The sequence below is a fragment of the Alnus glutinosa genome, chromosome 9, assembly GCF_958979055.1.
Source record: "Alnus glutinosa chromosome 9, dhAlnGlut1.1, whole genome shotgun sequence".
Classification (NCBI taxonomy): Eukaryota; Viridiplantae; Streptophyta; class Magnoliopsida; order Fagales; family Betulaceae; genus Alnus; species Alnus glutinosa.
Genome location: NC_084894.1, coordinates 772,249 through 799,327, shown reverse-complemented (window position 1 = coordinate 799,327; position 27,079 = coordinate 772,249). Strand labels below are relative to the sequence as shown.

General features: G+C 38.0%; 4 protein-coding genes across 4 annotated transcripts; 2 read left to right on the top strand and 2 right to left on the bottom strand.

Annotated features, from left to right (window-relative positions):
• Positions 1–1,728: 1,728 nt before the first annotated feature.
• On the top strand, positions 1,729–4,803 carry LOC133878395 (uncharacterized). The gene is made up of 2 exons (XM_062316946.1): positions 1,729–2,326; positions 4,377–4,803. Exons 1-2 carry the CDS (start codon positions 1,835–1,837, stop codon positions 4,419–4,421), a joined length of 537 nt encoding a protein of 178 aa, XP_062172930.1. The 5' UTR covers positions 1,729–1,834; the 3' UTR covers positions 4,422–4,803.
• Positions 4,804–6,960: 2,157 nt separating this feature from the next.
• On the top strand, positions 6,961–10,492 carry LOC133878401 (uncharacterized). Its single transcript, XM_062316951.1, has 2 exons — positions 6,961–7,600; positions 10,227–10,492. The coding sequence occupies exon 1, from the start codon at positions 7,069–7,071 to the stop codon at positions 7,597–7,599; it is 531 nt and encodes a 176-aa protein (XP_062172935.1). The 5' UTR covers positions 6,961–7,068; the 3' UTR covers position 7,600; positions 10,227–10,492.
• A 2,575-nt stretch (positions 10,493–13,067) lies between these two features.
• LOC133878119 (EG45-like domain containing protein) lies at positions 13,068–14,263 on the bottom strand. Its single transcript, XM_062316621.1, has 2 exons — positions 14,100–14,263; positions 13,068–13,708 (listed from the first exon to the last, which is right to left on the bottom strand). Exons 1-2 carry the CDS (start codon positions 14,206–14,208, stop codon positions 13,413–13,415), a joined length of 405 nt encoding a protein of 134 aa, XP_062172605.1. The 5' UTR covers positions 14,209–14,263; the 3' UTR covers positions 13,068–13,412.
• A 1,386-nt stretch (positions 14,264–15,649) lies between these two features.
• Positions 15,650–21,574, bottom strand: LOC133877766 (F-box/kelch-repeat protein At1g55270). Its single transcript, XM_062316171.1, has 2 exons — positions 20,890–21,574; positions 15,650–17,266 (listed from the first exon to the last, which is right to left on the bottom strand). The coding sequence occupies exons 1-2, from the start codon at positions 20,938–20,940 to the stop codon at positions 16,016–16,018; spliced, it is 1,302 nt and encodes a 433-aa protein (XP_062172155.1). The 5' UTR covers positions 20,941–21,574; the 3' UTR covers positions 15,650–16,015.
• Between the last annotated feature and the right edge of the window lie 5,505 nt (positions 21,575–27,079).

Sequence of the window (27,079 nt, the reverse complement as noted above, 5' to 3'; positions counted from 1 at the left end):
ACAGGTACATATGTAGACAAATGGGGATGGTTTTAGGCTTTTAGCCACTGGGTTGGAGTTTATGCATAGGACTTGGGTAGTGTGATTCGCAAACTTTGGGCCATGAAACAAGACATGGCACAGCACAGCCCAAATAGGTTGTAAATGGCACAGGCCCAGGGCAGTGCTTACACGGAAAAAAGCAAGAACCTAATTGCCTGCTATCTGTGTTTTCAAATCACAATTTTTAAAAAAATACAATTCTCAATTATTTATTTTCTGTAATTTAATTTAAAATCTTTTTTTTTTCCTACAAAATTGCAATACCAAACAAACTTTTTTTTTTTTCTTCGTAAAATGGGTTTGTTGTTTTAATTAAAAAAGGCATAAAACAATTTCCATTCGCAACTTCTCTCGTCAAATTATCCCTGCTGCAAATACTCATACCATGCACACCCCAAACATCATCCTTCTTTGATGTTTCCTTATGACAACATGGCAAGCAACAATACCCACAAATGTCTAATCTGACTATTCAAGAACTATTTCTTGGCCCTCCTGCTTTTGGGGGGAAATAATCATGGACGCTATAGCATTTTGTTTGCATTTTTGGGTGCAAAACCATAATAACATTTGTGGGTGGGAAGAAGCACGAGTATCTTGTCTCCTTCTCTCTCTCTCTCTCTCTCTCTCTCTCTCTCTCTCTTTTAAAGAAAAATAAAAAAGTTTTGGGGGGGGGGGGGGGGGGGGGGGGGCTGGGAGTTAATGTCACTCTAGGACATGAGAGGATCTTAACTCCTAAGGTTTGAGGGCTAAAACTTTGCCCCCTCTTTTATTCAAAGAATGTTGCGTTAAATAGGCTTATGCATAAAGAGATTACAAATTTCTACCCAACAACAATTGCATGCGCATAACAAATACCATCTAGGGAATGATTTAGAGACACTAATACTAACATAGACTCTTTATTTAAAGGTAACTCGGTGTATGAAAAATAAGATAAAAAAAAAAAAAAAAAAAAAAAAAAAAAGTAAAGAGAAAAGAAAAAAAGATGACTCTCAATTCCTTATACTTTGTTATATCTACTAATCATTCGAGCTAAAATTGATTATTATTTTTATACTATTGGAACTATCTATGAGGTATTGGGTATCAAAATTTGGATATTTGTAGACGAAAAAGAATAAACCTTTATTTGACTTGTCTTCATGGTCTATCGACAAAAAAGAAGAAAAAATTGACAAACTCTTTCATTCTTTTTATGTTAAATAAAAACAAAAGTGTGTGCCCCTTGAAACTCTTAACACACATGATGTCCAATTGTATCTTAATGAGTTTTGTCCTCTCATCCTTCATTCTAAACTTCATGTTTATTTATTCATCTTAGCTCATTTTTAATCCATATTTTCATATCTAATTCCCTTACTATTCGAAGAGGAATGTTAGGTATCAAAATACTTGTTTTTAGAATTTAATTCCAAACTGATGTGTCACAATCGCGTAAGATCTATTATTTTAGGAAGTGTGCCACAATCTCATAGGATTGTGACACATTAGTTTGGAACCAAATTCTAGAAAAAAGTGTTGAGATGTCTAGCATTTCTCATATTCGAAACGACTTGGAAAAAAAAAAAAAAAAAAAAAAAATTGTCTTCAAAAGGATAAGGTGGTCGGTTCAAGTATAGTCAAAAAAAGACCGGATACCAACACAGTATACATGGTCCTCGATAAATGCACAAAACTATTGCCCCCCCATGCTTCATAATAATGTAATATAGTCTCAAACCTAAGCTCCATCAGACAAAGAAACAAACAGTTTGCCTTCCATTTTCTCTCTGTACAAACCCCTCAAACCATGGCTCCAAACACGAAAACCCATCTGGGTCTGACCCATTTCCTCCTCTTCTTCCTCTCCATCCTCACGATCCCTTCGCTTTTGCTCTCTGACTCCGTCCCCACAGTCTACGAAATCCTCCCACAATTCGGGCTCCCGAGCGGGCTCTTACCCGACTCGGTCGTCAACTACACCTTCTCCTCCTCCTCCGACGGCCGGTTCGTCGTCTTCTTGGCCAATCCCTGCTACGTGCAGTTCGAGTACTTGGTCTATTACGACAAGACCATCACCGGCAAGCTCAGCTACGGGTCCATCACCGGCCTCAAGGGCATCCAGGTCCAGAGGTTCTTCCTGTGGCTTGACGTGGACGAGATCCGGGTCGATTTGCCCCCCTCCGATAGCATATACTTCCAGGTTGGGTTCATCAACAAGAAGCTCGATCTGGGTCAGTTCAAGACCGTCCATTCTTGCCGCGACAAGGTCACTGGGACTTGCGCCAAACGGATTTTTGAGGTATTGGTTCCTGTTGTGGTTTGTTAACTATCTTTGGATTCTCTGATTTCGGCTATTGTGTGCTTTTTTGGATTATATGTTTGGTGAATCTTGTTGTAGTGAGTTGGTTCTAATCTGGGTTTGCAAATCATAGGAATTCTTGAATTGTTTCTGAAGTTGATGATTTTTTTTATTAGGAGAACTAATCCCTAGTTTATCCTTTATATCTTGTGAATCTTCAAGTACTAGATCAATCTCATCTGAATTATTATGGAACTTAGAGTAGAGTAGCAAACCAGTTTTTCATTACTCAGATTGAGTTCTTAAATGTATTTGAGAGCATTATTCTCTGCTCTAGTTGGTAGGAAGGGTAAACTAGCTAGATTTCAGGGTTGAACCAAAGAGTGTAATTGGGAGAGAAAACAACATTGGTGCTTCTTTTTAAGGCTCTTCAATTTGTTAAAAGATGCAGCTCATATATCGTGCCCAACATGTCTCTCACTATATGTGCTCTTCCCATGCCTATGACCGCTAGTTTGTTCTTTTTTGAGGGGTAGGGTAAGTTTTCTTACTTCTTCTGACCTGTAGATTTCTCCATACCGTGTTATTGAATGCCTGTGTGAGATGTTGGCCCCATTTGATTCTTCTCTCCTTCTAAGAAGTTTCAAACTTTAGGGAAATTTTGTCTTGGAGTAATTATGATCGTAGGCGTGAAATTGTTGTTGTTGTGATGCGGTATTGATCAATTTTGAAACAAGGAAGACAAGAAAAGACAAATACTTCTACTTATCAAAAAGAAAAAAGAAAAGACAAATACTTCTGCTTGCAAATACAGTTGTCGCTAGTTCAGTGTCAATAGTTGCTCTGTCAATAACCAAGGGCTGGGCCATGTAGAAACTAGGTTCTGACTGACTGATTGTTGTTGTCTGTTCAAAGCCTGAATGGGCAGGCATACTCTTCTTCATATGAAAAATTTGGCTCTCCATTGGTGTCTAAGGAAGGCCATAGCCTTAAGAGTAATTTATTAAGGAGACCACGAATTTGATGTGGGTAGTCTACCTTATTTCATATTTGGTCAGTGGGAGATGCACTACCCTGATTAAGAGAAGTTTTTAGCCCATCTATAATTATATTTTTTTAAGTCATATAGATTAACTTTGAGGTTGCACAAAGATGCATACTAAGAGCACTCACAATGGCCTCTGGCCCTCTCTTCATATTTAGTTTTACTCTACATTTTTAACAAAAATCACAAATAGGCCCATATAACACTCTTTAGCAAATGTTAAACTTAACATTTGTCAGATTTTCTCTCTAGATTCAAAGACCCAAAAAAAAAATGTTATAATTTTTTTAATAATATTTTTTACAAACCGTGCCAATGTAGAGAAAAATAGTATTTATTTAAATACAATAGTTTTCATGGTAGTTATTGTGAATGATTAGAAAATAGTATTTATTTAAAGTAGAGAAACATTTAGAGAGTTTGTTGTTTGATTTTTAAAAAAAGTGACTAGCTAAAAAACCCTTAAAGTAGATTTTTAGAGTTAAATTTAGAGAAATTATGAAGAGGTTATTGTAAATGCTCTAACCTTTGTTTCTAGGGAACGAACAACACTGATTTTCCTAGACAATTAGTTGTTTTTCTTTTCTGAATGACATAATTGATTGTATGCACATATCATCTCATATTGGGTCCTGCATTAATAATGACAATACCTATACTTTGCCAGAATCACATTTTCTTGAATTTCTGCTATTATCAATCAATCTCACTGAGCTTTCGATGGGTTTTGCACGTCTTCTAATTTAAGCTGACTTATGTATTTTGATTTAATTTTAAACCAAAATTGACAGTATAAATCGGTCAACATATGCCAAAGTATGACAGCAATGCATATGTTTATTATGTGATGGATTCGACAAGTAGTTTTTGTTTGGAGCCTATATTTCCTGGCACATACTTGCTGCATTCTCTCATTCAAATCAGAATATTATTGTTGAAACTTTCCTAATGATGTGCTTCAAGATATTGGCTTTCCATGTCGCCTAATCTTTTTCCAACTTGCAGCTCCCAACTCCTGTGAAGGAAATTGAGATGCTAATTACCGAGTAGACGTGGGGACGTCAAGAGTACTTGTATTGTATGGTAGTGTGGTACCGAAAGTTGTTATGCAATTATCAGCGTTCCAGTGCCAGAGGATATTTCAGACTCACAAATCGTTTGTCTGGTAGAGTCATATCTAAACAAGATTGCATATACCGTGTACATACTGGACGAGATGTAATCATGTTTTAGTTTGAAATGCATCCCTATTTCCTCTGTTTGAAGTTGTACTGTACTAAAATATCATATTGGGGGAAGTACCCCATCAATGTATTAGATGAATGAGAATTAAGAAATTAGACCAAGTTGTGAAAACCATGTTCCTGCCAGTTTGTCCTTTTAATTGTCACATATTGGAACTTGTTAGGTACATTTTTACTATTCTTTTTCACTGTGTGTGAGCTTGTGGTGATTGCTCTTGGGTAATTCTCAGCAGGGTGGCAAAGTGATGTTAAGTTTGTAAAATGCCCCTATCATTGGTCTTTTGCTTCCCACATTTTCTTAGAAACCAAACACTGTCCTACAAAGGACATGTTATCTGTTTTCCCAAAATTTGCAAGTACCCAACACGTACTATCCGAAGGGATGAGAAATGGTCTTTTTTAGTTTCTTTTTAGAAATACTAATTGATTCTTAAAGATTGAACTTGAGCTCTTCCCGATGGAAATACTATTTATGTAAGTTGATTGAAACCCTGTCCTTATTGCACAAAAGGATGCAAATGGAAAATCATTATACAAAACTTTTATTGCACTCGTAATGACTTATGAATTTTAGAATTGTATATAAAATTGTTGATCAAAAGTCTAAAAAACATGTTCATCCGCTTCTCTAAACTAATGGTTAATCAAAAGTCTAAAAAGTGTATTCATACTTTGGTGCAAGCAAGTACCAATTGCCATTGGGAAAATATTCTTGCACAACAACACTGCACAATTTGTATACAGTACAAGATATATGGGTGCGACTCATGTGATGAGTCTCATCCCATGTGTCTTGTGTTGTGTACAAGTTGTGCAATACTATTGTGCAAGAATCACTTCCCATTGTCATTTTAGCTTTGCCGACTAATAATTAAGGACCTCGTACTCAACTTTACCTGTTAAACAATTTTTTTATACAAGTAAATGAAAGAGAGAACAAGTTAAGAAAATCACGAAAATTAAGCACATTAAAATTTCAAACAGTTGTCCGATTATAAATAATTTTAAAAAAGAAAGACTAAAGTTTCGTCATCATCTTTTTATTGTCTTTAAAAAATTTATCATTTATTTTCCTCTAGAAATCCAAAACACATTAGGAGACCATCTTCCATACAACTGTGATATGAGGACTGCCTCCCATATCCTTCTATAACATACAAAAAAAATTCACTACTCTCTTAGGCATTACCCAAGCAAACCCAACACGTTTAAAAAAAATACTTTATAAGAGCATTTACAATGGATTAACCATTTCCTACTTTTAGCCAAAATAGCTATGCAAATGCTTAAAGACCTCTTCCATCCTATTAGCCATTCAAAATGCAAAATGCATTTTTACCGATATGTGAACAATATCACGCCACATGTGAGGTGATACTATTCACCGATGCATCCATTTCTTTATTTGTTTCTCTCTCTTTTCCTCCCTTTCTCTTTCTCTTTTTGTTTCGTCTACAACGTCACTGATCATAACTCTGATGAAATTGCACACACAGAGAGAGAGAGAGAGGACTTGCCAAATGCGAAGGAAGTGCATTAGACTTTAGATATATATATATATATATATATATAGGCAGAACTCAGAAGCAGAAGCCCTTCAATCTCAAAACCTTTCCCATCCATTCCAAGCCACTAAAGATACAGACATGAAGTATGCAGGCAAAAGCATGCCTCTCATGTTTGCCTTCACCAGTCAATCTCGCATCAGCCCAGCCCAATACTGTTCTTTGATGTTTTAAAAATGATTATTTTATTAAGATAGGAAAGAAGTTTAGATAAGTTAGACAAAGAAAGTATTGAAAAGCGATTAGTTAGACTAAAATAATATGGTTTTTGACTAACTATTTTGCATAGAAATATGTATAAGTCATTGAAAATAAAAATGAGCTGATCCACATAGTCTTACTTCTCTTACACACACGCAACATCGGCCAACCACAACAACATATTATTTCTTAAAGTTATCTATGACAATTGACAAAGATCTTTTCTAAAGTACTTGTCCAAATTATAAACGCCGCTCTCAAAGAAATTTATTCAGCCAAATACTCCCCTAAAGGAAGGAGTGCAATCATGATGTACAAAGATGCTAATCATGCTATAGAACGATCTAACGCCAAGCAAGCTTTATTTCAACTCTACCCTTTTTCTTTTTCTTTATTATTTTTTTTTTTTTGCACCCTTCTTTTAACCCAACTAGTATCTCTCGGTCTCTCAACTTTAAGAGAACAGCTTTAAAAACATGGAGACATTTAAATCTAAATTATTTAATTAAAATACATCAAAATTAATCTAAAGTGTTTATGATTTTGAAATGTTATTTAATATACTGTTAATCGTTGAATCAAAAAAAACTGAAAAAGGGCTTGACTAAAGGCTCTCTCTTGTAGTCTCATCCACCCAAGTCAGCCCAAGGCCTCTCTCTCTCTCCCTCTCCCAAAGCTTCTCCATCAATGGCTTCTCCACAAAAAATCATCTCTCCAGTCCCTCTCCTCCTCCTACTTCTCACCCTTTTGTCAGAAACCCATCTCTCTCTATCCCTCAGAAATCCAAATCTCAATCCCAACCGTCCATCCTCCCCACTCCAATCCATCACAGAAGACGTCCACGACCTCCTCATCAAGTACGGCCTCCCAAAGGGTCTCCTCCCAAACAACGTCAAGTCCTACACTCTCTCTGACGACGGCTCTTTCAGCATCGAGCTCACAAACCCATGTTACGTGCAGTTTGACCAGTTGGTCTACTATGACAAGAAAATCAACGGAAAGTTGAGTTATGGGTCTGTATCCAGTGTGTCTGGGATTCAAGCCAAAAAGTTGTTTCTTTGGGTCTCGGTGACTGGGATGCAGGCTGATAAGGACACGGATACGATCGAGTTCTACGTTGGTGCTTTGTCGGAGAAGCTGCCAGCTAAACAGTTTGAGAATGTTCCGGTGTGTAAGAGCAAGGCATGCACTACAGGCACGCGCCCAGAGTCGATCTGAGGTGAATATATGTTAAATTTTTTTTTTTTTTTTTTTTTTTGTTGAATATATGTTAAATGAGGAGTTTTGATTTTGTTCTTTGTTTGGGTTAATTAGGAAAGAGGGGGTTTTTTTTCCAAAAAAAAGAAATTTGTAATTTTGTTGGCAAAAATTAGCTTATAAACAACAAAGATAGATGAATAAACTAAGATTTTGGATTTTTGGTTTTGGGCTACTGATTATGGTCGCTGTTTCTAATTTTCTTGTATAGGCTGTCACGTAAGATTTTATATTAAAACAATGAAAAAGATAAAGAAAAATATGTGATGGCTCTTCAAAATGGGGCAAAAACAGAAGGAAGATGTCTGTAGATCTTTTGGTTGGGATCACTAGATCAGCGATTTAAGTATCAAAGATTTCTTTTGGTTAGTGTATTAAGATCTGGGGACCAGTAGATAGGAAGTAATTTCAGAGCCACGGTCTTCTAATCTCCCAAATGAAAATGAAGTTCTGGAATTTGGTGTGTGAAGTGTCCAGGACAATTTGCTAATTCCTTTTTATTAAGTAATCAATTCTGATTATGTCTTCATTTGTTTATTGGAAGTGGGTGGAAGAGGGCTGAACTTGTAGTTTGTCTTAAGACTGGGAATCTGGCAAACCTAGAAAGTCTGAACATTCTTGAATCAAGCATCCTCTTGGTTGTTATCATGGAATCTATAGCAGATTAACGTACCGTGCAATTTTTTGTTTATCTTTTACCTAAGATTTCGAAGAAAAAAAAAGTTTCTCTTATGTTATGAATGATATGTTAAGTGTATTTGTTATTTCACAAAAGGTGAAGTAACTGTTAAGACTGCTTATCTTCTTTTACAAACATCGCAAAAACAGTTGCCGTCTTGTGAGGCCAAACATCTTTGTTGGGTTTCTGATTGCATAACTATGGTTTTCTTTCTTATGGAGCCATTTTCTTGTTAAAGGCTCTGTTGCTTGATTCATCTGTGAGAGCTTGATAAGAAGCATGCTCTAGGCAGACACTGTGAGGCAGCCACAACTTAATAGCTGAAAACTCCAGGAGTAGGCACTGCCCCCATCTTGAATTCCCAAAGAACTGGTTCTGAAGCTAGCATTCCTCTGATCTTACTTCGACAAAGTTGCATGTGTATAGGTACCAGTTCTTTGTAGGCATGTCAGACCCTAGTTACATTGAATGTTCCTCTCCTTGTCCTACACCCTGTCAGTCCCATTCCTTATCCCTTTGCGGGCAACAAATTTTTGGAAATTCATGCTCCTAGGCTGGCTTGGCAAATGGATGGGTTTGGATGAGTTTGAAAAAATGCACTAATACAACTCGTTCTAGGTTATGAGGTACTATTTAAAAGTGAAGGTCAAATATTGAGCTGCTATCTTATAGTAAGCGTTGCTATTGCTTTATCTACTTCTTATTTAGCTGTTTATTGCCTAATTGACTTAGCATATAGCATGAAAGATGAAGAGCAAAAGCAACAACATCTTCTATTCGAAGGACATGCAAGCCAAAGCTTGAAAGAAACGATAAAAAAACTCAATTCAGTTGTATTCTTGATTCAAAGATGTCCAAACTAAAAATACACCCGGTACTTATTACATGACCAAACTAAGAAGAAAAGGAATCTAAGGACTACTAAAGGAAAAGCCTGCCAAAAAACAAAAAGGTAATTTGCAATCTAACTTAGGAAAAGGAAATTACAACAAAGGCAAATTTGTAATCTTAATGGAAATAGAAAATCCAGTCTTCAAACAGTATCACGTTATTTTACTTTCCATATGCATTTGGCTGCCAAAAATCCCACGCGTTCAGCAACTTTCCTGAAGCAAACCCAAGAGGCTTGGTCGCAACCCCATTCAAATGCGGGTGCGGTTGGGCTATTCGGCCTTTCTTCTCGAATGTTCCAGTCGCACTCCAGTTCAAACGGGGTTGCGACCGGCCCTTTTTGTCTCGTCTCGGGCTGTGCGACATCACTAATGCTGGTTTTTGTATCCTGCAGATGTTATATTGCAGACTTGTGCTATTCTCATTTTAATGTGAAAGACAGTTGTACACGGATGAGGAATGGCACTAGATGTCTTTCATACATCTGTTGTCGCTGGTCTTTAGGGAGTGTTTGAACGAAACTTCAAGTTGAGAAATCTTAAACTAATTATTCTTAACTTTTCTAATGAGAGCATATGGCAGGGAGCCATAGTTTCAAGCTACACAACATAGATAAGAAGGTCCCTTTTAAAGTTCAAAAGATGAGGATAACAGCAAAGTTGCATAACAAATCACTATGTTTTCACCTCCTATACAAGGACAATTGGAAAAAGATGGGCAGGCGGATGGGTTTGAGTTTGCACGTGTGCTTGGGGAACAGGGGTGGGGTGATAAAGGATGTGTTTAGCGAGTAATTTTTTTATTTAAATTGGGTTATGACAAGTTATGTCCAAGATACTGAAGATAGTGGAACTGCCATTTTAAGATTAATTTTGCCTTAATTTGCTAGAGGCATATCTAGGTTTGAAAGACGCATATAATTATTCCATTTGGAAGACTTCTATTGACTGCTGGACATGATTCTTCTTTAAGTTGCTTCTAAAGTCTGAAACTAAATGTTTCCCCGATTCTATTGCAGGTGAAGAGAACCTCTACATCCTTATGCTATACTGATTCTAAGCTGTCCAAGTTCAGCCATATGATGGGGCAACAGAAGCAATTACTAGTTTGAATTTGTGAATAATCTACTTGTTGAATAACTTTGTACATGTTTCCATGACTGCCGAGGCATTGATCTAGAAATAAATCTCCTCTAAGACCCATCATGAAAATTTCATGCTTCATTTATATATTCTAGTGATAAAGACATATAATTTGTGTATCACTAGATTCATATTATTTATATATTCTGTATTAATCTAGTGATTAATTCAGATGCAAAATCTCTGAAGCAGAGTGCTGTCTGATTTCCAAAGGTATTGGTAGTAGACCATTTATCATCTTGATATTGCAGCAAGCTCATCATCAATACAAGTCAGTAAATCCATGCAAGTATTCCTTAAATCTTTTTGACAAGCAGTGCTACAATGTAGCAAAATTTCCGGAATTCATCCGGAAATTTTGCTTATCAATGGCATTTGAATTCCGGAAATTTTGCTACACTCAAGTATTACCCCTTTTTGACGTCATATGAATCATCACAAAAGAAAGCAAATTGGGTCCCCATAATTCATTGGAGGTCACACCTTATGAAGCAAAGGTCACCCTCCCCTTGGAGGGGAAAAAAGGGTCTCCTGCCTCCATCCTTCCTTCCCCTTCTAGGTCAGGTTCTCCTAGTGCAGCCAGCAAGATATGTTCCTTTTCAACTGATCGGGCTACTTATGTCAACATTTGCATAGGTGGTTCAATCCATTTACCTAAATAGTGTGCTTTTATGTGAAATATCTGCATTATGAATCGATGTAGTGTGGGTGTGATGGATCGCAAAAACAAATAATACTAGATTAACAACTCTTTCCAAAACCAATAACAAATCATGGATTTGAGGGAAAATAGATAATAAAAAAATCTCCTAGAATGTTTCTCATTGAAAAGTTATGAAAATTACATAGAACTTGTGGCCTAAGCCGTCCTTATTTAGCTTATATAGTAAATAGAGTCACGACCCTATTGAAACACATGATTAAATTGGTTTGTCGCAATCTTGTTCGGATGAGTTGCGTGATACTTCTCCTTGTCTGAATTTGTTCCGAATAAACTTCTGAACGATGGTCTCGGATCTCTCATGGACTCCTCCTCATTCGAATTTGTTCGGAATGAGCTACCAAATAAGCGTGTCGGATCCCCATGCAAAGTGACTCATCCAAACCTAAACTTGAATCGACCGCCATTCTGAACGAAGTTCCTTGGACCCCTTTCCAGTGTTATCCCAATAAACTTGGCTAGACATCAACATCATCCCCTTTTTTCTCCATGAAATCAAACGACAATTGGTCTACATCATGAATCTACAATAATCTCTTTCTCATTTGTTCAAATATATTTTTCTAACCCTCAAACTTTTCAGTTCTCACTATTTAAATGCAGAACTTTGCACGTCAAATTTTAACTCTAGGATGAGCCTCAATTTGATGCAAAGCTGATAGGATTGGCCCCTTCAAGATCTTTCACATACAAGGACGGAACTAAGTGTTGGCTAGGGGGCTATGGTTTTCAAATTTTTTTTAATTACTTTTATTAAATGAAATACATAATTTTAAGTTTGACCCCTCATTCATACTTTGGCCTCCCAGATTAGAAATCCGGGTTTCGTCCCTGGTAACGTGATTGAGAGAGGATCTTATGGTCTATCTCATGTCCATCATGCCTGAAACCTATCCTCATCCAATTTGTCTACTCATATTCCTGCGATGTTTGAAGCCTTTGGTCAACAATGGTTATATCTGAACTTGGTAAATTTTAATGCCATTACGCGTTTGCTCCATTTACACGGCTGGCCTGCACAATGTGTAAAGCATCAAATGGCGCCCCTGGTCTGGTAAACATTGACTGGTTAGTGGTTACCTTTGTGATCTCCGAGGATTAAACAATTCCAATTAGCATAATAATTTAATGATAGGGTCAGTGTCATCCGCCCTTCATCCACATGTTGGAATCATAATATTTTACTGCAATATATATAAAGCAACTTAGCTCTGTATGAAAGCTTGACTAAACAAAGCCTAAAGTCTAAAGAAAACGAATCCTTTTCTTCAAAGTTGGCAATAAAATAAGCCATCTTCCCAATTTTCTATGCTTTCCTTTTACCCACACCAAACTCATGCTTCTAAGATTGAGGGTGCATCTATAAAAGAGCAGAAGTTTGCTGTTCTGAGACCCATCCCTTCTCTCACTTCTCTCAAGAGATCTTAATTACTTGTCCGACAAGGCAGCTAGCTGCAATGGATCATCGGAAAGAGGGGTCTGTCAGTGGCAGCCAAGGGATGATGAACAAGGAGAAAGACAATGCCAGGAAGCAGGTAGTCCACAGGCTGAGAGTTGTGGAGGATGATAGAGACATAAACGAACTAGCTGATGCTTTTATTAACAACTTCCGCAAGCAACTAAAGATTCAACGGGAAGAGTCGTTCAAACGATTTCAGGAGACGGTAGCCCGAGGGGTTTGAGTTGTCTTTCTGGTTCTGGATACATATGCAAAATGTGAAGCATTTATATATGTATATCAATAAGGATTTGGTTGCAGAGGCTCATTTGTGAGTTTTTTTCTTCTTCTTTTTGAATGAGTTTTTTGGTAACAACCATGATTTGATCTGTAGTAGATCACAATATATTTTCAGATTTCGTTTGGGTTTTACCAGAACCAATTATAATGTTAAGGATGAATTAAAAGAGTTCAAAATATTGACTCCAACCTTTTTCCCTTCACCATATCCATAGTTGGCTAAGAGACTGAGCAAAGCGTATATAGGAGTAACATCGGTTAGAATATAAATTAAATGGTTAAATTCATCGCGTTCTAAATAGGCCCCACCTGCTCAGGATATTCGCCAACCTGCGGAGCAGGTGAAGCCTGTTCATACACTCGCGTATCCCTTCCTATTGCAATTTAATAAAACATGCCTATTGCACTGGATCTTAATCCCGCACAAAAGAGTAACCTCAATAGAGTGATTTGAAATCAAAGAGCAGCAACACTAGTCTTTTTATTGCTGAAGAGTAAAAGTGAAATGCATCAAATACATGTAGTTTCATCAGGTGACATCATCTGTGAAACATAAAGCCTAGTTATTTTTCCTCCCCGATCGTTAATTAAACGAGCCGAACTTTAAGCGAACACATGAAACTTCATGAGGATCTTGATTTTCCCAGCATTTGGATCGGCAATTGTGGAGAAAGCATGTTTAGAAAGATTGATGGTTGATTGACATGTTGGGCAATTATCAACCACTCTAACTAAAACGCTAGAAGAGGTGCATGGATTTGGCGCAAGCAGATTCGTGCCCCCAATGCATTTCACCCAAATCAAGCTCCCACAGAAAAAACTCCTTTTGTCGACCCGAAAGAAATTGGTCACCGCAGCTACATTCACACCATTGTCTTTGTATCCATAACATGCAGAGGCTGCCAAAGCACAATCACCATTATAAGTTATTTACGGTTTGAATTAGTACTTTTATGACTTTGTTCAATTACTACCCCAAAAAAAGGGAAATAAACTATTTAATAAGACCAAAAACGGCTTCGTTTGTTAGTAATATGTTGTGGGGAACCCCACAGAGCTGGCTCAAGTACGTGGTGAGTCACTTAGTCTGGGTGTCTCGTTAAGCATCAGGTTTAAAGTTCAACCTTCTTGAGTGCAAACAATTTTTTGAGGCCACGCCTGCCAACGAAAACTCGAGCTTTACCCGACCCGTGTGGAGGAGGCTTTGCATGTGAAAATGTGCTTTAATTATTTGTTAATATTTTTGTTTTAAGAATGAAAAGAAAAAAGGATATAAATATATATACTCACGAACATAAGGGGGATTATAGAAGGTGGCAGTCCCTTTAGAAGCATATGCGAGTGAGAGAAGCCATAAGACAGTCCCAACCATCACCAGAGTCCGCATAACCGTATGCATTTCCCCTATATATATGTCATATGTGTGTGTGTGTGTGTCGAAAGATGATGTAGCACACAACTAGTTTATGGTATAAATTAAGTTTAAGCTTTCTTTGCGTTACGGCTTCAAATACTTTTTTGTTAAATGATCTTTTTTTATATGGCAGGGGTCACGGCTTGAAATACATGCTAATACACAATTGCAAAGAAATAATCCAATAGTAATCAATTTGCAAATGATTAACAGGAGTTTCATACAAGTTAAAGGTCAAGAGTTTTTTGAGTTTTTTTTTTTTTTTTTTTTAAATAAAAATAAAAATAAAAAATTAAGAAAAGGTCAAGAGCTAGTTTTCATGTAATTATCTGATGAGGGTCGAATTTATTATATATATATATATATATATATATATATATATTGACTGTGAATGCGTTCCAATGGTAATATTGTATGGAAATGAAGAACCCATACCCATATGAAAAGGTGTATGAAGATGATTGGCTAAAGGAAACAAATTAAAGGCTTGATAGATTTATGTGAAGTGCATGTATTTCAAATCGTGACATTATGAAAAGACAAGAATGAGGGTTAACTTTAAATATGAAATTCACTTACTCTAGGGTGTTTGTGAGATTCTTCTATTAATCGTTCTCTTAGTGAATTTTGGAATTTTTCTGAAGTAATATTTAATTGAAATGACTCAAGAAAGATAAATAACAAAAACAATGTTTAAACTTGAGACTTTTGCTCTAATATCATGTTAAATCATTTATTATTCCAGAAGCTAAAGCTAATAGAAAAATAGTTTATCTAAAAAATTTAATTAAAAGTAATGGTATATATTACATTTTTTATTTCATAATGTTGACATGATAGTCCCAACTAACCTTTAGATTTTTTTTTTATTTTTTATTTACAATGATATATCCAAATGTTGATTGAGACTGGCAATATAATAAAAGTCTCACCATCTTCATTTTCAATAACAACTAAGGAAACAATATCTAAGAAAATGCTATCATGTTAATCCCAAACATAATTATTAATTTTTAAGTCTCTTGGTTTTTTTTTTTTCTTCAAAATTTGGAGGGCTTTTACTTAAAAATCTTTGAGGGTTTCTTTTCAAGATTTGAAAGGGAGAGGGGCTTTTTCGAACCACACCCACCCGCGCCGCGGCCGGGGGTTGTGATTTCATCACCGTATTATCTTTATTGTATTAAGATTAATATTATTTAGTAAACTGTTATACAATTGTCATACAGCTAAGATGGCATGACCAAAAAAAAAAAAAGATCGGCATTTTTTTTTCTTTTCTTTTACAAAGACTAATTTTCGCTGCCACTTCGTCAAGTTGTATGATAATCGTATAATAATCTACTAAAAAACATTAACATTGCGCTAAACCAAACCATTTTTAAAACAATATGACAAGCAGATAACCAAAATGTGATTGGTGGTCATGTAGATCAATTGAAGTATATTTGACTTATCTATCTTTAATAGACCATATATATTCACAAAGCATCTTCAAGATTACATATTACCAAGATAAGATCCCACAACAAAATACACAACCACCCTAACCCCAATAACAAGATTTACAAGTATCCTCTCTCTCTCTCTCTCAAGAATGTAAAGAAATGACCTCGATTCTATTGCCAGAACCAATGGAAGTCACCTCGCCTTGTAACTGCATGAAAAAAACATCATCTGTTGAATCTCTCACCATAAATGACGATGGAGATTCCAATAAATCAATGTTTTGCCCTAGATATTTCAATTCTCACTTCCCAGTCTTTCCATAAGCAAAGCTTGAGAACCGTGATTCTCATGCTTGAAGCACCTGGCAGTGCACGATGTGACTCTTCAAGCCACTTCGGCCTGCTATACTTGACCACAAATTTGTGACAAGAGTCCTGAAATGGCCTTTCCCCGCAATGTTTTCCCAAAGCTGAGGGTTACTCTCCACATGTTTATCTGGACTAGAGACATCAACTAGGCTGATGCTCATGTTGTTACGGACTATGCAAAGCTTCCCATTGAGGGGAACAAGAGCGGCCGCCTCCAGAGCACGAGAGCTCCCTAGATGGAGCTTGCTATCTATAAATTTGTTCCAAGAATCTGTGGTGCCATCATAAACTCTAAGCTTGCATCCGTCCCGGCAATCCAAGGCATAGAGCTGTCCATTTAAGGAGATACTAGGGTTCCGCCAACCCGAGACCATCCCCTCACTAATAGGGGTCCAGGTATTAGTTTCAGGAGAATAGGCATCGCTCATGACCTCACGGTGAGACCCGAGTCCTTTTAGAAACCACGTTCCATTGTGAACAACCCCGATAAATGGCACCATAGCCGTGTTCATATCTGAGATAAAGCTCCACCGATTCCTGTTAGGGTCATAAACTTCAGCAGAGATGAGAGTCCTTTGGCTTCCTTCACATTCCCCACCGGCCACATACAGGCAGTTATTTATGACACAAGAACCAAAGAAATGACGTTTTCGAAGCATATCCTGTGCCCTTTGCCATTTATTTGTCCGTGCATTGTAGAAAATGACCCGTCTCATAGATCCCCTAAGTGGATCTTTTCCTCCAAATAAGTAGAGGTGGCAACCACTAAGGACCGCACAGCCAAAACCCAATGCTTCAGAGTATTCCTTGGGGACGGGTGGAAGTGGCTGCCATAGCTGGTAGGTGGGATCAAAGGCATGCCAAGAAATCCTTCCATCACGGTCTCTTTTGATGACATAAACCCACTCTTCTGCCATTCCAAGACTTTTCCTAAGAGAATAAAAGAAGTTTCCACCCAGAAGGTGGCGCCATCTCTTGCAAACTAGACGGAGTTTTCTATGTTCAACACGAGGGACTCGGATCAGACAAGCAATGGCAAGATCATCAGGAAGGCCAGGCAGGAGGGGTGGCTGCACTCGAGTCCTTTCCCGTCGTGAGTTTTTGCTCTTGTGTGCATTAGGATTGATATCAGGCTGAATACAAAGCTTTGATCCGGGAACAAATTTTCTTGCCCCAGCAACAGTTTTCAGGCCTGAATCTACCCTGCAATAGCATGATACAGAATCAACCTGCCAAAATTTCCAAGTTAGAGCACAAGATACATCTACACTGTACACCAAAAATAGGGACAAACATAACATACAAACTTAAAAAACAGAGAGATAGAAGCCAATGGTCACTTTAAAGGTGCCATTTTTGTATAAACAGCTTTTGCAAAGATTTGGATCCCCAACCCTGTTTTCATGAGAATGCTTGAATAAAAAACTAAAAAATAAAAAATCACAACCCACACCAACAAGAGTAGAAACTAACGAGGCATGGTAACCTTATGAAGTGCCAGACACCCAGATGATGGCACAACTGATATCAGTTTGTTTAGTACACCCAGATGATGGCACAACTGATATCAGTTTGTGTACTAAACAAGGCAAGAGACTAGACGCCATATAATGTACTAATACATAATATTTGCTGAATAGGACAGGCAATTAAGCCTGACCTATTCTCTTATGAGCATCATGAATCTACTCAGCAAGCACAAAAAGAGGCCTCGTTACCACTGTTAATAGTCAGTACATTCAAAAGGTTAAGTAAACAAGAGCTTTTGATAGATGTGGAAGTGCTTCTTCCCCTTTCCATTTTCAAAAGCATTTCAGAAGTCAAGGGTATGAATCATCCAGGCCCATTAGAAAACTATCCAGAGGAGCTGCGTGTGGTATTCAACCAAAAAGGAATAGCCACATAGAAAATTTTTATGGATCTTAAATGCTCCTCATGCTGTCAGAGGTTTCTTATCTTCTTTATTAAGTATGAGAGTTAGAGGCTCCTATCCTAGCTCAGGATGAGCATCTTGTTCATACCTCCTTTTTTAAATAATTGATCCATGAAAAGAAGGCGAAGACCAAAGAGGGAAATATATTCTTCTTCATATTTGTCAATTAACTCCTGGATGGAGTCAAAAACACAGACAGTCTAAGGAAAGTTGAAAATGCTTGAGAGAAAGATAATGTTTCATTTGACAACACTCAAAATTTCGAAGCAAATCAGCTAGTGGATGAAGTTAGAGATAACAGCCTATACTCAGGCAAACAAATGTGCATATCTGTACACCTAAAATACCCACATATGGTCGTACATGACCTGGAAATTTTCTACTCTCGTCCTTCCATAAAATTGCTACAAATTCATCAATCTAGCTTCTCCTTTTACCTTGATATCGGTCCAAAATTGTCACTCTCGTTTTCCGCATATCTCCTTTTCTTCTTCTTTTTTGTCATTTTTTCTTTTTCTATTCTCATTTTTTAAAACCCCTCATACAATTTGTGGCTAGTCTCATCTTATGCTAGGCCCTCTTTCTTCTCAGTTGCAACAGAGAAACCCAGGCCCCGAATGGGTTCGTGCATTTCATTTACTTTTTTATGAGCAATGGATTGTTACAAGTAGGTGGCAAACCAAGTGGGCAGTAGACAAAAGACAATCCTCACAGATGAAATTTAAAAACCTTTGAGTGGATCTTGAAATGTAATCTAACCTCTAAAAAAAAATTAAGGTACAAAAAATTCCTGTAGCAATTAAACTCTTAAAAAAAGAATAAGGTAAAAGCACACATGCATTGTCATTCTTGTGCAAATTACATTATTGTAGAAAGAATAACATACTTTTAAGCAACAAACACTCTTAACAAAAGAGGCATCATCCAAGAGACCTGCGTCTAGCCATGGCCGCAAATAAGTATGGATTTGGCTTAGGTGCTGGAAAAAAATAACAACACGTGCTGTAGTTTTTTCAATGGTAAGTCACTTGGCCTTGGTGTCTCATGAAGCATCCGGTCTAAGGTTCAACTACCCTTGACTGCAAACAATTCCTTAAGGCCACACCGGGAGGGGGGCTTTGCACGGTGTCTTGTGGATCTGATCAAGGTGAAGCCCCGTTTTTTCAATGGTCCAGTTTTAATTTCACTCTCTCTCTCTTTTTAATGGAAAACTTAGAATTAAATCTAGACCATTGAAAAAACTACAGCACATAGGCCAAATCCAATAAGTATAATAATTAAATCAAGGAAGATAATGATGGCTAAGAAAAATTTGCAAATTAGTATCTCTATAAAATATACATTGGCCTAGGGAGTTGGCTATCAGCAGAATTAAACAGTTGGATTTACTATCCATGCAACTCGTATATAAAGACAAAGGGTAGCAAGAACAAGGTGGAACACCAAGAACAATTCATCAGGTTTTCAAAACTTAATTTGAATGGACACCTTCTGCGCTTTTAATGATATTTCAATTACTTGTAATAAAATTCATAATAATAATAATAATAATAATAAACTTAATTTGAATGAAAATTGACACACTTTTAGCAATTAATATCAATAAAAACCAACAAAGAAAACAGCAGAAGCAGGAGTTGCAAAACTAGGATCATCTATGTAATGGTTTAAAAGAGCACAAATGGGAACAGGAATCCAGAAAAAAGATGGTTGAGAGGAAAAAAAAAAATCAAAACTTACGAAAAAGGAAAAGGAAAGGAATAGGGAAAGCTCAAAACTGAGTACTGTAACATACCCCAGAATCTGCAACCAGCATGAAATTTCTAAAGCAAAATTTCAACCCCTAAATGATCCACAACCACATTAAATTTAATTGAAATACATAGTTCTATACAAACAAAATCAAATAGTGAGTTTGAGGCTCCTAACCAACCGATATGCCCACAAAATAACCTCTCTCCCTAGCTACTAACAAATGTGAATTCTCACAAAAGTAAAAACAAGATACCGGCCACAACCCACCCTACATTATTCCTTTTGTCGACTATAAGCAGAAAAATAGACACACCAACAAATTTTCCATTGAAAGAAGAAAATTAATTACCCGAAGGGAAGAGAATTTTATGAGATTAAAATAAAAAGATCCAAAAAGACCCAACTTGACTATTATTTAACAGCAACTAGTCCATATATTTCATGCTTTAAATCTCTAAATCTCTGGATTCAGAGAAACTTGTTGCTGCATAATGGTACCCCCACCCCCCCGGTCTGAGGATGCTCTTCTTCCCAAGATCAGATGGGAAGTGAAAGTTAGATTGATTTCAAAGTAGTCTTGTCTTTGGAATTTGCTTTGTATAATCTCTTTGGTGTTTAGAGCTGTGTTTGTTGGCCCTTTGTATTGTTTGTTGTTTCCTCTGTTATGAGGAAGCTTTTGTGGTTTGTGTTTGGTTCTTGTTTTGAACCGAGTTTCCAGGCCTCTGGAGAGTTGTATTGTTGTGTTTGAGCAATAAAAAAAGCTTTTATTCACCCAAAAAAAATACAGCAGTAGCCACTAAGTAACCCCAAAAACACCAAATTGAGAAGTCAACTAACAAGAGTAATACACACTTCAAAAGCCAAACATTCTCAAATACATTGGTTAATAAAAATTCCAGTAATTCCCTCAAAAAGTTGTACCTTCAACGAAAATCCCCGTGTGGGTATCTCCAAAAACCCTAAAAAGGAAATGCAAGCGGTCAAAACAACCGGCCCCTCACACATATCCCCACCAAAACAAGATTTCCAATACTTCCTTAAATAAATGCACAAATTCAACAAAAATTCCATCTGGGTCGCTCTAAAAGTTCATAAATTTGTAGAAAGTATATGCAAAAAAAAATTATAAATAAAATAAACAGGGTATAGATCGATTAGACTAACCAGTGGAGCTTGAACTCGGATGCCCCTTTGAGCATTCGAAGATTGTTCCATCTCAGAAACACGCAGTCATAGATAAAGTCAGCAGCCAGAGCCAGAATCCAGAATCAAAGTTAGATAATCTCAGATCGAGAGCTCTTTCATCTTTGAACTTCGTCTTCACTCCATTAAATCTGATCCAACATGTACCCCCACCCCCAAAAAAAAAAAAACAACCTTTTTGTTACTTCTCTGCAAGTACAAACAAAGAAACACCAAACCACCTCCCCTTACAATAAGAACAACAACAACTACAACAACAAACGTGAGCTCTCTCCCTCTCTCTCTGTCTAGCTGAGCAGTACAGCTGGACCCATGGGCCACCAACTTCTGATTTTCTTAAATGTGTTTCTAACATTGAAATACATTTCTAAATTAATGATTTCGGGAATTTTTTATTTTTTAATTTAACTGCAAGTCCCATAAGAGGACAAGAAGCTTGTGAGTTTGAGTGGTTCTGCTGATATTGTTTTGTTTGCTACCATATATGGGTCAAACCCATTTTTTAAGGGAAGGACTATTTGGTGATTTGAGATCCATCAACCTCGATGGATTTTGCCCTATCACGTGGACGAATTAAACACCCTTTTAGATTTCAAAACAAAAAAGAAGAAGAAAAAAAATCCCTTTTCATTTATACGCGTTACTAACCACACGCAGTAGACTGGATTAGCAAGAGAGAAAAGGAGAGTTTAGAGGAGGAAATTTCAATAGAGCGACGACAATGCCAAATAATGCACACCTGAGTGAATGGCGAATGCTTCCTTTATTTATAGGTCGTCGTTTTTAGGGTTTTAAGACTTCTTGCCAACTGGAAATTCTTTTCTCGAGTTTGTTGGGAGAATGCATGTTGTGAGCATACAATTGGTGGAGTGGGAATCAACTTTTGAACGTTACATCTCGGCAAGAGTGCACCCAAATCTTTGTTGGACATTTGGGTTGCAAATCATCGCGTCTTCCAGGCTCCTTGGTTATGGACCATCAGCCTTCTAGGCTTTTCAGCTATGGCTCGTCGGGTCATCTATATCGTGTTATCACAAGAGTTACAAGCACTCAAAATATAAGAGTTATAAATTGATAAATTAAATTTATTGTTGTTGTTGGGGATAAATCCCACTCAACCCGATCCAAAGAGGAGATTCAAAAGTCTAATAAGGTCCAAACAGATAAGAATAATGATAAGATAAGAATAATGATCATATCAGAGGTCTAAGAAGATATCAGATCAGAAGTCTAAGAAGATATCAGATCAGAAGTCTAAGAAGATATCAGATTGGAAGTCTAAGAAGATATCCAATTAGAAGTCTAGTAAAGGATTGAAGTTCAATTAGAACTCGGACAGCAGTTCTAGATCAACAAGGAGCAGGAGTCCTAATCCAGGTTTGACTCCACCTCTATGGGCCTATAAATAGGCCCATACCCCAGGTATAAACGAAGACTCAATTTTATGCACAAAGCATTATTTTCTCACAGAAGCTAACTTAGGCATCGGAGCGGGACCCCCGGAAGGGTCCCTAGGTTTTGTTGTTTTGCAGAGTTATTGAGAAGCGTGAAGAACATCAAAGGAACGTGCAGATTCACACCATACCGGAAACTGTACCAACAGTTTGGCGCCGTCTGTGGGAAACGATTATTCGTTCCTCATAAAAGAAAAAGAAGATCCAGCATGGTGATGAACACACGTTCCGGAAGCCAGACCAATCGACAGCCCGTGGCCCCACAGGAACCGGCTATTCAGAATAATTTACAGCCTCCACCGAACCCTCCCCCGGGGGGTGGAGATCAAGATCGCATAGCAGCGTTGGAAGCCCAGATTGAAGACTTAAATGCAGAATTGTTACGCATGAGGACGAGACAGCCCAATCCCGAGATGAACAGGGATGAGCGTGAGGAAGAAGATCACAATAGCAACATTAATCCTCGGAGGGAGGATGACCGCCAAGGAGATCTGAGCAGAATTATTGCCGAGCTGGAGAGAAGGTGCACGTACATGGAGATGGAAAGAAAGGACAAAAGCAGATCCGTAATGGTGGACAAGCTCCTAATGGGTACAGACTCACCCTTCACCAGACGGGTGGCAGACTATCAGCTTCCCGATAAGTTTAAGGTACCCCAAATTCTAAGTTATGCAGGAGACAGAGATCCCTTGGATCACCTAGAGAATTTCAAAGCTCATCTAGACCTTCACGGGACACCCGATGAAGTAGCATGTCGGGCCTTCCCTCTTACTCTTTCGGGGAATGCCCGAGACTGGTTCAGGAAGCTGCCCCCGAATTCCGTTGATCAGTTCAAGGAATTGTCCAGGATATTCCTAACGGAGTTCTTGGCTTTCCGGACAAGGAAGAAGCCTTCGGGATATTTGCTATCATTGCACCAGCAAGGCAATGAGAGTCTTAAGGAGTTTATGGCTCAGTTCAACCGAGAGAAGGCTACGGTCGAAGATCCGACCGAGGATATGATTTTTGCTGCCATTTATCAGGGAATTTCACTCGAGGAGCCTTTGATGAAGAAGTTGATCCGGAAGCAACCGAGTACCTTGCAGGGCCTCATGGATAAGGTAGAAGAATTCATCAATCAGGAAGAGACGCTGAAGTCTATGGCCAGTTCTAGACTACCCCGAGAGACAGCCCCAGAAAAGAAAAGGAAAGAACTCAAGAAAGTTGATTGGGAAGAGCAGAGGCAGGTAAAGAAGTTCAAAGATTACAACTTTACACCTCTCAATGCCGAGATATCAGAAGTCCTCATGGAGATCAAGAGAGATCCGGCGTTTCAGGAACCGCAAAAGATACCAGGTAATCCTCCTTATAGGAATGCAGGGAAGTATTGTGATTTCCATAAACAAGCAGGTCATTACACCGAGGGGTGCGTAACCCTAAGGTTGTTAATAGAAGAATTCATAAAGAATGGCAAGTTGGTTCGGTTCTTGGGAGAGCGACGGAACCATCAAGGAAATAACAGGCCTCGGAATCATCAGGACTATCAGCCCCGAGATCAACAGCCACGGGATTACTATCCCCGAGACCGTCCTCAGCTAGACGAAAGGCATCAAGAGAATGCTCCCCGAGATGACATAGAAAGAAGAGAGGACCGAAGAAGCAGAAGCCCACAGCATAGAGAGCCGAGGCAACAACAGTATCTGCCCGTGATCCCATAAAAAGGACTCTCGGGAATTTCAGGCTTGCTTTTATTTTTTAGTATTTATATTTGCAAAGAACTAGACTTTTATTTTTAATTCAGACTAGACAGAAAATTCCCCAGATTTTGGGAATAAGTATTTTCAGAATAAATGAATAAAGCTGACTTAAGCATCGGAGTGTTCCCGGTCTAGGGACCAGGAACCCGTTGATGTTGTTTCTTTTGCAGGCAAAAACTCTCGGATCAGTCCTAGCCGAGAGTCTCGGATCAGTCCTAGCCGAGATCAAGAAGAAAGGGGGGTTGTCTCGGATCAGTCCTAGCCGAGAGTCTCGGATCAGTCCTAGCTGAGACCAAAACTTCTCGGATCAGTCCTAGCCGAGAAGGAGCCTCTCGGATCAGTCCTAGCCGAGAGCAAGAACAACTTCTCGGATCAGTCCTAGCCGAGAAGGAGCCTCTCGGATCAGTCCTAGCCGAGAGCAAGAAAAACTTCTCGGATCAGTCCTAACCGAGAAGGAGCCTCTCGGATCAGTCCTAGCCGAGAGCAAGAAAAGCTTCTCGGATCAGTCCTAGCCGAGAAGGAGCCTCTCGGATCAGTCCTAGCCGAGAGCAAGAAAAGCTTCTCGGATCAGTCCTAGCCGAGAAGGAGCCTCTCGGATCAGTCCTAGCCGAGAGCAAGAAAAACTTCTCGGATCAGTCCTAGCCGAGAAGGAGCCTCTCGGATCAGTCCTAGCCGAGAGCAAGAAAAACTTCTCGGATCAGTCCTAGCCGAGAAGGAGAGTCTCGGATCAGTCCTAGCCGAGAGCAAGAAGAAACTTCTCGGATCAGTCCTAGGAGAGAAGGAGCCTCTCGGATCAGTCCTAGCCGAGAGCAAGAAGAAACTTCTCGGATCAGTCCTAGCCGAGAAGGAGCCTCTCGGATCAGTCCTAACCGAGAGCAAGAAAAGCTTCTCGGATCAGTCCTAGCCGAGAAGGAGCCTCTCGGATCAGTCCTAGCCGAGAGCAAGAAAAACTTCTCGGATCAGTCCTAGCCGAGAAGGAGCCTCTCGGATCAGTCCTAGCCGAGAGCAAGAAGAAACTTCTCGGGGGGTCGGATTTAACCCTCGGGTTTTGCAGGTTTTTCAAGAGACAGGGAGAAAACCCTAAGGAAAAACAAGAAGGTAATGGGGGGTAAGATTTAACCCTCAGGTTTCGCAGGTTAGCAGGTTTTCAGAAGGAGACAAAGATCGGGTTTCCTTAGACATGGAATTCCCATTATTCAAGCAAGCTTCGGATAAGGGAATTGGGGGGTAACTGTTGGGGATAAATCTCACTCAACCCGATCCAAAGAGGAGATTCAAAAGTCTAATAAGGTCCAAACAGATAAGAATAATGATAAGATAAGAATAATGATCATATCAGAGGTCTAAGAAGATATCAGATCAGAAGTCTAAGAAGATATCAGATTGGAAGTCTAAGAAGATATCCAATTAGAAGTCTAGTAAAGGATTGAAGTCCAATTAGAACTCGGACAGCAGTTCTAGATCAACAAGGAGCAGGAGTCCTAATCCAGGTTTGACTCCACCTCTATGCCTATAAATAGGCTCATACCCCAGGTATAAACGAAGACTCAATTTTATGCACAAAGCATTATTTTCTCACAGAAGCTAACTTAGGCATCGGAGCGGGACCCCCGGAAGGGTCCCTAGGTTTTGTTGTTTTGCAGAGTTATTGAGAAGCGTGAAGAACATCAAAGGAACGTGCAGATTCACACCATACCGGAAACTGTACCAACAGTTGTTAATGTAAAAATATAAGAGACTTATAACGTTTTGATTATTTCTCTATAAAGAGAATCTTGTATACAATCAAATAAATCAATGAAAGATGTAACCAACAAAAAGGCTTTGACATGTGGATGTATACCATAGGCCGAACCACCTAAAATCTATGTTTCCTCTCTTTCTTGTATCTCTTTTTAAATTATTATTAGTTCTTACAATGATAAATAATTTTCTATAATATGCATGTGTTACAAATAAATGATTCTGTTAAAAAAACAAGAATTAGCCATTTTTTCGACGAGTCATTATGAAATTATAAATTTTCTCTAAAATTTAATAAATTTTGAGTGGTTTTTCCAACCCATATTTGGCCAAAGTGGTGGGTCAAACCACCCGCCAAGAGACCGGAGACTCTTTTGAACTTCAACATAAATTAACCCTTCTTCTTTTTCTTTTTTGGATGATTATATTTTTGTTTTGAAACTTGGTTTTAATTGCTTGGGTTTTAGACTCTTTTTTTTCTAATTATTGTAGACTAATTTATGTAACCTTTAATGTCTCTCTAGTATTTGTAAGAACTCTAATTGAGGTTGGAATTTCCCTATCTTTTATACAGCTCTCTGTATAGAATTACTCTTATGTTATTACAAAGTATTGAGTATTGTTTATGTTTGCCCTTTTTTTCTTTTTATAATGAGAAATAAACTTCATACTGATAACTAATTACATGACTATATTGTTCCAACGTACAAGTAAATTCCGAGAGCTTGAGTTGTCCCTCATCCAAACACCGGTAAGTTAGGAGATTCAAACCTCGGCTTACTCTTTATTTGAAATAATATTTAAATGACTTTTTCTTTATTCTTTCTCCTCTAGCATTTATTTAAAATAATATAGGAAAAAGATAAAGAAAACTATTGTGAAGTTTATTTGAATAGAAAAATAAAATGTAGTTTGGTTCCTAAATTTTAAAACAAAAATAAAGAAATTTCTTGCTAGTGCTCTAGCTCATTGAGAAGTTGTTTATGTATATCAACTAATCTTAATTACTTTTCTCATTAATTATATATATATTTTCGTTAAATGTGATTCTGCCCATTATATCTATGCCACGTAGTTTTAAGGCCCAGGATGCAGATTCCTAATTTGATAATCAATTTCCTTTAATTAATTAAACAAAGAAAATATTTCATTTTCAGGTAATACTAAACTATTGTCTTGACTTTTAACCAAATCCATAATCCATCAATGGTAGGTTCT

Bases quoted from the DNA above. Each gene is read 5' to 3' on its own strand.
- LOC133878395 (XM_062316946.1), top strand. From the start codon at position 1,835: ATGGCTCCAAACACGAAAACCCATCTGGGTCTGACCCATTTCCTCCTC. The intron at 2,327-4,376 runs GTATTGGTTCCT...TCCAACTTGCAG, and splicing joins GCGCCAAACGGATTTTTGAG to CTCCCAACTCCTGTGAAGGA.
- LOC133878119 (XM_062316621.1), bottom strand. From the start codon at position 14,208: ATGCATACGGTTATGCGGACTCTGGTGATGGTTGGGACTGTCTTATGG. The intron at 13,709-14,099 runs GTGAGTATATAT...GTGCTTTGGCAG, and splicing joins CTATAATCCCCCTTATGTTC to CCTCTGCATGTTATGGATAC.
- LOC133878401 (XM_062316951.1), top strand. From the start codon at position 7,069: ATGGCTTCTCCACAAAAAATCATCTCTCCAGTCCCTCTCCTCCTCCTA.
- LOC133877766 (XM_062316171.1), bottom strand. From the start codon at position 20,940: ATGGAACAATCTTCGAATGCTCAAAGGGGCATCCGAGTTCAAGCTCCA. The intron at 17,267-20,889 runs GTTAGTCTAATC...AAATTTTGGCAG, and splicing joins TCCGAGTTCAAGCTCCACTG to GTTGATTCTGTATCATGCTA.